This window comes from Penaeus monodon, chromosome 7 (assembly GCF_015228065.2).
Source record: "Penaeus monodon isolate SGIC_2016 chromosome 7, NSTDA_Pmon_1, whole genome shotgun sequence".
NCBI classification, from domain to species: Eukaryota; Metazoa; Arthropoda; class Malacostraca; order Decapoda; family Penaeidae; genus Penaeus; species Penaeus monodon.
Window position 1 is genome coordinate 220,523 of NC_051392.1, and position 10,000 is coordinate 230,522.

At 39.5% G+C, this 10,000-nt stretch overlaps 1 protein-coding gene across 1 annotated transcript in view; it reads left to right on the top strand.

Moving 5' to 3' along the window:
• Nucleotides 1-10,000, top strand: part of LOC119574929 (src substrate cortactin-like) — a gene marked incomplete in the record, with an annotated part of 56,334 nt that overhangs the window by 171 nt on the left and 46,163 nt on the right. The window contains 2 exon segments of the mRNA XM_037922202.1: nt 7,264-7,429; nt 9,485-9,604. Of these exon segments, the coding sequence (XP_037778130.1) occupies nt 7,287-7,429; nt 9,485-9,604 (263 nt within the window).

Genomic DNA, 10,000 nt, shown 5'->3' on the forward strand with positions numbered 1-10,000 from the left:
ATTCGATTTTAAGAGCGTGTAGCGTATTTACCAAAGCATGGTGGAAGGTCGAGCCGCCCTCAAGTGTTTGACTCACGCGAAAAGATTTCCCCATTATAGGATAATTAACTGGAATAACCGGGCTATTGTGGTCCTCACGGGTGGATGCCGGGAAGCGAGAAGGGATCTCAGGTATCATTGACCTCAGTTAATGGAATACTGCTAGAAATGGTTTGGTTAATTTTGCTAATGTGTTTATAAAGTTGAGGGAATGATTTGTATCTTAATGAGTATATGGACCTGCAAAAAATATATGAAAAATATATGTATGAAGAGGTTACCTTGACAAAAACTAAGCCACTATTCACCTATGGCAAAAGGACAGAGAAGGGAGAAGAACGACCTTTCATTTTCCATGTCCCCATCCGCGTTTCTCTTGCAGGACCAAACAAATGTGACACATAACTCATTACTACGATCTTTTAAGTAGTCTATATATTGCTTCACACTTGTGAGAACAATTATTTTGTAATTGTCAGCATCTGTTGATGCCCTAAATGCCAAAAAAAGTTAGGAAAATTTTCCGTGCATGTTAACCAGGAGTACAGTAAAATAAGTGTATGGAGTGGTTACCTTGACAAAAATTTAATACCCTTTTTATCTATGGCAAAACGTGTCCAAATCGAAAATAAGGGAGATATAGGACAGACAAGAGTTAAGATCGCCCCTTCATTTTCTAAGTCCTTTCCATGTTTACTTCGCGAGAGTCAAAACAAACGTGACATGGAACTCATTACCAAGTAGTCCTTGTATTGCTATGTGCTCGTGAGAACGAATATTTTGTAATTATTAGCGTCCGTTTTCTCGAATTCATGCATGTAATGCGTTCTTTTCCTTTTATTGTTCTTCATTTACGTGTTTTGGTAAGTATTTATGCTATTCTGTACAATAACCTTGTGTGCATGCACGTTTTGATACCGGGAGATTTGACAGCCAGCAGCGCCATTACGTTGAGAAACGCCGGTAGCAATGTTTTATTTCAAGTGCTGTGTCGATTTCGGGTCCTTTTTAAAGCCCTTTTGTGGATATACTGGACAAATAGACATTCGTTTCTATCACAGCCTGATATTTGAACTCATCCAGTGCGGCAAATACCATGGGGTCCAGGGGGCATAGCCCCCTGGCTAGGCGCATATATTACCCCTGGGCGAATATAATACAATGGGGTACAGGGGGCATAGCCCCCTGGCTAGGCGCATATATTACCCTGGGCGAATATAATACAATGGGGTACAGGGGGCATAGCCCCCTGGCTAGGCATGTATATTACCAAGGGGTTCCAGGGGGCATAGCCCCTTGGCTAGGCATATATATTACCACAGGGGTCCAGGGGCCGTATCCCCCTGGCTAGAGAATATATAGATCGTAGTGTATAAATCCCACAGGATTAAGGTTAGGTTGGTTTATTAGTCAGGACGCAATGTACGATTACTACGGGGGTTCTGGATTATGTGAAATCCTGTAGATTTTTACCGAATGATGGGTTTGGTTCCCGTCGAGTTTTTCGAAAGTTGGCGCGTCGGTGCGTAGAATTTGAAAGATGACGGCGATGTCCGTAGAGTTCATTGCCCAATTTTATGCATTTTTTGTGCTTGTTTTACACATTTCTGTTCTTTTTTCCTCTTATTTCAGCCTGTTTTACCCCACAATTTCCCTGATCTACTTCATGCCCTCCCCTGCTATCGGGACTTAGCAAATCACATCAAGATTGTCAGCTGGAGAATGCAACTGAAATGATCATCAGATTCATTCTCATCTCATGAAAACAGATCTGATGATATAAATATTGTCAGGGAAAACCCTGGTTGTCATTTTTGGAAAATTAACCAAAAGTGATTAGAAACCAAGCAATTCTGACCATAGACGGAAGCAAAGAAATGTTCAGTGCTTTGCTACATAAAGGTATATGGTCTTACCAAAGTAGCCCCTGGCTAGGCGTATAAATTAATATGTTAATGTGGGAGTCCATGGGATAGAGCCCCCGGCTAGGCTTTTATATTACCACGGGAGGTTCACAGGGCAGAGCCCCCTGGCTAGGGAATATATAAATCACAGTGTATAAATCCCAAAGGGTTAAGGTTAGGTTGTTTTTTTGGTTAGGACACAATGTATAATTACAGGGGGGATCTGGATTATGTGAAATCCTGTAGATTTTTTACCGAACAATCGGTTTGCATGTTGGTCTGTAGACTTTCAAAGATGGTGGGGACATCCGAAGAGTTTCTTTATCTGATTTTAAGCATTTTTGCGAATGTTTTACATGTCTCTATTCTCCTTATTTCTGCCCGTTTTACCCCATAATTTCCCTGATCTGCTTAATGCCCTCCCCTACTATCAGGACTTATCAAATCACACCAAGATTGTCAGCTGGAGAATAAGATGGAAATGATCATCAGATTTGTTCTCATCACATGAGAACAAATTTAATGATATAAATATTGTCAGTGAATGCCCAATTGTCATAGTCGGAAATTAACCTAATATGTACGTGGTAACTTAGTATTTGTTACCGAGAGCAATGCACTCTCCAGAGGCAAAGTCCCAAAACCAGGGTATCATGCAAACCCAGAATCCAAACCTAACCTTTCCTACCTGCTGTTTCTTACCTAGTCGGGGGGAGCAACCCTTTACCCCCCTTTATTAGCACTTTGTACCGACTCGCAGGAAACACAACATTTAGATCTCTAGCTGTGTGACGGTGTTGTGGACCTAGTCTGTGAGCGGTGGTAGATATGAGGCTGCTGCAGATATACCTTTGTTGCTTATAACTGTATTTTGTATGCTGTCCATTTACCCTCTATCTCTGTGCATCACTCTTGGTAACAATAACCATTAATTTTTTTGCGATAATTTTGGTATCTCTGGATTCCTCTAACACTAGTACAGATATGTAGGACTTATGCTGCAGAACCCCCCCCTTCCCCCCCCAAAAAAAAAAAAAAAAAAAAAAAAGTCATATTCTTGGGCCTGATAGCAGGGGTTGGCATGAGAGGTACCAAGGAAATTGCAGGGTAAACTAACAATACTGCTGAATGCAGGGGCTTTGCCCATGGTGGGCTGCTGCCCCTCAACCCCCACCTAGGAAGCAAAGAATTCTCCACATATGTATGATAGGATAAAGTGTCGGACAGACTCAGCATCAGGCGCTCCAGCACATCGGTCATACGCTCTACCCTGCCGTGAATATGTGGAGGATTCTTTGTTTTCCTGGGTGGGGTTGGGAAGCGGCAGAACTGGCTGGAGTAATAGGGGCTTCATCTCAGAGGGCTGTAGTCACTTGATAAATGATTACCTGTACTTGCACTTGTATCCTGTGATGAGAAAGGATAACAGATCATGATTACATTGTGAATGTTTAAGACAAGTAATAATAATTACAGGGTTGGTTGGCTGATATAGGAGAGGGTATGAAGGGCATCAGGGAATTGTGGAATAAAGTATGTAGCAAAAAATGTTTTGTGATGTGAAAGGTATGGGGAGATCCACATATATACAGGGGATCCCCATCATTTATCAGCCTGTTATTCATCACTTTACTCTTTCATCACCGATGTTTTGTTTCATCACTTATGATTTATGGTTGAATACCCATAGACTTTTTCAAAACATAATGTTTTGGCCTATGAATTTTTAGTGCTGGCAAGAACACCAGTAGAATTTCATTAAGCATTTTTTTGTGATGTTTTTATGCAATTTTGTTCCATTTTCATTCTAGATCAGCCTGTTTGGCTAATCTTTACAGTACGAATTCACAAAGCTAGGGCTAATTGAAATTATATTCTTGTAGAATATAATTTCCTACCTAACAATAAACTAACAATACATGAGGTGTTGGTACAAGAAATAATATACAGACATGAACAGAAACACCACAGATAAAAGAAAAATATTGTGGAAAGCATTGCTATCAGCCCAAGCCCACTTTGTGGTCTGAGTTTTAGCTCTATCTTGCTGAGCATACCAAGATGAAGACAGTATTTGCCAGGGCATGTTGGGAGGCAGAGCTCTGTATTAACTCTCCTCTTGGGCAGTGCCCAGTCATGGCACCTTAGAATGTTGAATACATTTGTGATGTGGATTGATGAGAAATACCACCAGTTTTACCCTACAATTTGACTGATATACAGTGCCGGTGATAAAAGTTGTATCCTCCCTTTTAAATTAATTGTAAAGAGGGCACAATTCATCCAGTGATTAACGCCTCAGTCACTTGCTGAACATTGAATGGTGAACTCTGGTACCTCTTTAATAATTGATTGAACTTGTGATCATAACTGCCCCTCTTATCATTTGTTGGGAAAGATTTTCATCTTCGCATTTTCCCAAAACTCAGGTTTTCGGACTGTGGCAGCCCCCATTATTTTTATAAGTTCACTTATATGGTTGGAGCCTCCAAGAAAGGGCTCGTATTATTATCTCATGGACAGAAGTGAAAATACAAGACACTTACCCATGTTAGTTGATATAGGGCTACTGTCTTATGCATTCTTGCAGCCAGTGTAGGCCTATATAACCCAGCTTAACCCAATACCAACAGGAAAAATGAATAAAAAATGGGGAAAATGCTGTGCTCATTTTTTATATTTTTGTGAAATGTCTCTGCACATAGATGGCTATGCTAGTGCTTAGCCACAAAGGAGTCAATTAGTAGATCTTGTGTACTTACCGGATTTCACCTTTCCTTGTATTGGTGGGAAAAACAAATTGTTTACTAGTACTATGAACATCGATGTTGTTATTTTTATTGTAAACATTAGAATTAGTATAATGTTATAAACATTAATAACAGCAAAATAAGATAGTGTAAAATATTTTCATAAATCAACGAAAAGGATGAACGGGCGAGACAGGCAGTACTCGTAACTGGCTCATTGGTGACTTAGTACAAGTGTAGCCATCTATGTGTAAAAACGATTAAACAAGTAAACTCACAGTGGGCATGGCATGTACGCACATGCCATGCCCGTCGGCAGAGGGTTAACCCATTGCCGACGGGTGGCATGTACGCACATGCCATGGCATGGCGGGACCATCTGCCGGGGGCACATACGCACATGCCATAGAGTATGTATGGACATGCCATGAGTTTTTTTTTGTTACAATCACGGCAAAAGATTATTTTTCTGCCAGTGAAAATGTGATTAAGTCGGTTTTAACACTTTCTCATTTTTACCATGCAACAAACAAAAAAAAATGCAACAAACCGACGATTTCAACTCCATGATGCCGCACACTGCTTATTTTATTCGGACTATAGACCGAATAATGATCAACTATGGAGTCTATATAACAACAAAAATACCCTTCAGTCTCGATTTATCAGGAAGTTTGGCAAGTAGAAACTTTAAAAAATAATGAAAACTGAAAATACAACAAATCTTCGTAGTATTACGAAGAAACGGCATGGAATGCTGGTATTTGGCATGAGTGGTCGCGCATGCTATGGCGACGATATAAGCCCCCGGCAGCGAGGCCCCGGCCTCTATGAATGCTACCCGTCAGTTATGGGTTAAATGTATATGAACAAGCTTGAAACTGTGTTGTCGAGCCGGAAGTAACAGACAAGTAACAGTAAGACAGTCTTCTGTGATGGTATGGGATGTTTTTTAGGTGAACATGATACTGGGGACCTTTATTTTTATACCACAGAACACTCCACTGCATGATGAGAATTATTTGGATGTGCTTAAGGACTATATGCCCCGGTTTTTCGATCTCAACCAGGTGGCTTGTTTGTGCATGATGTTGCACCTCCCAACAGGTGCAAAATGGTTAAGGACTGGTTGGCAGACACTAGCATGCCTGTCATCAAATGGTCAGGCAACTCACCTAATCACAACCCGATTGAAAATGCCTGGGAATATATAAAGAATGGATTATGGGATAAGAAAATAGGTACAGTGATGTGGCTGAATACGCCATCCTGAAACTGTTGTGAGAGATCAGTCACTCCTACTACAGTAACCTGGCCCTCAGTAATAAAATTGAAGTCAATAAAAGTAAAGGTATGCTACAAGTTCATATGGAAATTAAAAAATTGACAGAAAAGGTTCCAGTTTGATTGGGCCTCTAAAGGTGACCAGTTTTGGTAGTCAAACAAGTATTATACTAATTTTTTATTACTTTTATTAATAATTTATTTTTTTAGATTATAGGCCCTATATGGAAAAATGTCATCTCCTTTAATACAACAAAGGTGTGTATGTATATATGTGTGTGTGTGTGTGTGTGTGTGTGTGTGTGTGTGTGTGTGTGTGTGTGTGTGTGTGTGTTCATGTGTGTGTGTGTGTGTGTGTGTTTGTAAAACAGAGAATAAAATTTTTCTTGGCCTAAGTAGGGTGCTGTTAAGTACCTTACCAGCCTAACTACATGGTAGACTTTTCATAAGAGCCATGCCAGAGGCTAAATGTTGTGCAGGTTATGATAAAAATGCATGAAAAGCAAGTAGAAAAGCTTTATTAGTTTTTTTAAATTTCCCAGAATAGCATATAGTGCCATCAGGCATTAGTGGCAAGTCCTTTTAGCAAACCAGGAAATTTGAAATTTCTCCTGGAAATTAGTGCTAAAAATGATTGAACTATGCCAATGCTTGCTGGAGAACTGGATATCAACTTGTAATAGCATTGGAAATTAAGCTTTTTCATTAATTCCTTGATATCTAAGCCCAGTTGAGGCCATCTATTTGCAAACAAAATTTACAAAACAAACTACAATGAACAGTGCATGTACCTGGTGGCAATAGGTTAACAAGCAATGTTCCTGCACTAGCCTGTCATTTTTGTTTGGTAGCCAAAGTGCATCCCTATGCCACATGCACCCTTCACCTGTTTGTGTCGATCAGTGCTAGTCAAACATTGTGTCTGTCCAGCTCTTAAATCTGTGTGGACAGAAGTTACACTTTCAGATTTGTAAGATATTGGTAATTTAGTTATCATGAATGAGGCAGGTACTTTAGTTTTACTGATAAGGTTAAAAGTATTGCTTATCATTACATATTGTTCTGAGGTAGGTAGGAAAACCTGTAATTTCTTTTGAAAGTTACTGTTAACTAGGCAAGTTATTATTTTATTCAGTTTAATGTTGTTAAGTTCTAGTGGTAATATATGCAAGATTTTCTTATTATATCTTCATAAATGACCAGTTTTCAATCAACATTCAGCAGTTGTAATTTTAGGGCAATCTCTACTGGACAGTCTTTCTGAGTTGCTTTCCCCCTCCTCTCAGAGTAGAAGAGAAGCACCATCACAATGTGGAAAGCTCAAGCTGGCCATCAGATTGTTATCGACAATGGTAATGATGACGATGATTGGGAGACTGATGCAGATTACGTCAACAACATGACAGAAGAGGAGCAAAGATATGGCACAAAACGGGACATCGGTGCTATTAAGTAAGTCTAAAAATTTCCCTAAATGTGAAACAGATTCCAGTGTTGTGCTTATACATCAGAAATTACCAACATTTTATTGAATATTTTTGCATAGCAAGCAGCAGTAAAAAATGCTATTATGTATTGAATGTAGTGAACTTTAGGAAAATACAAATACTATATAAATGTTTTCTTTTTTGTAGGTGTATCACTCAGGGTGGAATAATATAGTGATTAGTGCAGGCTAGTTTGTCTAGTGCTTCATGTACTCCCAGAGCTGGCTTGCCTATGGCAGAAAAGGGATACGCTGTGTGTGTAAGCCTTATCTGCCAGTTCATAGTCTCTCCTTTACTGAGGCATTTGCCTTTTCTCTAGGTCACCCATGGAAACTTGAATATTTTGCAGTCCCTTACTAAGCTGTAGAGGATCTCTGACTGACAGGAAACCCCAGATGTGCAGAGCTACAGACATGCCCTGACTCTTGTCCTTTATCCCTCTGGAGTCCTTGCTAGTCTGCTTCTCCAAAAGACCCACTGGTAGTGCATCATTCATGGGAGAATGCTTTGGGAAGGGCAACCTAACCTAACCATGGGTAGGAAATAGATGACACCCATCTTTTTTAACTAGTTGCACCAAAATGATGGTCACTACCTCCAAGGGCTAGCCATAACCATCTCTAGCAAATTTAAGTTTGAATAATGGTATTGGTAATGAAGTACTCTTTTGGCTTCATGACTCATTTCCATGGATGCTTTTTCTGACATGAAAGAGATGTTCTATGCCAAACTAGCTTCCACTGGCATAGAAACTGATGCTAGTAGTTAGTCCAGCTTCTTTTTGTGGGACTGTGGAATGTCTCAAAACTGAGCATGATTGACTTCATTACCAGTACCCTGACCTATATTGTTGGACCTGATACATTGAGGCAGAAAATATGACCTAAGAAATTGACACATCCTTATTAACAGTTTGGAAGATCCTCTATAACTACAAGGATTTCTGGAGTCAACAGGTAAATGCCCAGTGACTACCCTAGGGTTTTTCATGTAAGAGAGGAGATATGTTTTGGGGTTTGCTGTGGCTCTCTAATTGAGTGACATTGCTCAATGTGATGAACCCTGTAACACTGTGGGCTACCTTCAGTGTGAAATATTGATGACCACCCAGGTACAAGGCAGAACTTTATCTTGAGGGAAACATAGGAAACTGTAGATGTGTGTTGCATAGCTCAGCTGGCTGAGATTGAGGATTACATCATTTTGTGATGCATAGGATTATAGTTCCGGTGAGGCAGTAATGTAATTTATTTAAAAAAATAATACACAAGTTAACCCCTTCATTCTGGATGACATGACCATCACGTCATGAAAATATCTGGCTCAAGGAGTGATGTGTACATTCCATCATGGGAAGATCTGGCTGCAGTCCAGATGACATGAACCTGGTGGTGTGGTGACAGGAAAGACTCGCCATGAGTGCACAAATCTCTTGCGAGATTGATAAGACTCATTTGGGTATTTTGCATTATTCCTATTGAAGTACAAGTGTGGAATGTAATATTGGTAAGCCATAACTGGAAGAGCACCAGCTCCATAGAGAACACCATTTCCATGCTCAACATCATCTTGGTGCTGTGACCAGTGACGCAGATTGTATTACAGAAAATTTAATATTACTAAAAAAAAATTTAGTGACACAAATAACAAATTGTTACATATTTTTCTTTTTCTTGCACTGAGTAGTCAACTACCTAGAGAAACGATATAAAGAAAAGTCTAATCCCATCTTGATAATGCAAACCAAATGGCAAATATGGACACTGGAAAATGACAAAAAAAAAAAAAAAAAATGCTTGTGTGAAAAGAGGAAGTAACATTTCAAATAGGAGGCATAGACTCTTGTCACTGCACATATGTTCGCGCGCACCTGGCCTATAAGCTGTGCACCCGGCAGAGCAGTCGCTCATGTAAGCCTAATGCCCGGATTTTTGGCCCTTTAATTGCCATGATCGAGCTGGATCTAAGGGGTTAATTTTCCATAAAGAAAGTGGTTATTGTATATATTTTTCTTTTGCAGTATGAAAGAATATCGGGAGCAAGCCATCATTGCAGATGCTGAGATCAAGCGCAAGGAGTCTGAACAAGGGCCAAAAGCATCCTATGGCTATGGGGGGAAGTTTGGTGTGCAGAAGGACAGGTCAGAAACAGTCTTGTTGCATTTTTTTTTTTTTTTTTTTTCTTATAAAGTGCTAGATCACACTGCAAAATTCTGTGCATTCAAAGCCAGTGCCCAAGATTATAGTGAATCCTAAGCTTTATTCTTAGCAAGGGATTTATATTGCAGAATGTATAAAAAAAAATTATAGTTTCATAACAGTGTAACTCTTGATGTTTCCTTTGTATAATCTTTGTCATGAATAATTTTAGATGACTAAAGATGAAGCCTTGGTAATTAATTGTTCCATGTAAAATTTCATTTTCCTTCCTGCCTTTTTCAGCAGCTGTTTTAGTCAGTATTATTTTCTCTTCATAAAGAAGTGTTTTTCTGCCTTAAAGTAGGCAGTGAATAGAATAGAAGAAGAATGGCTTGGGT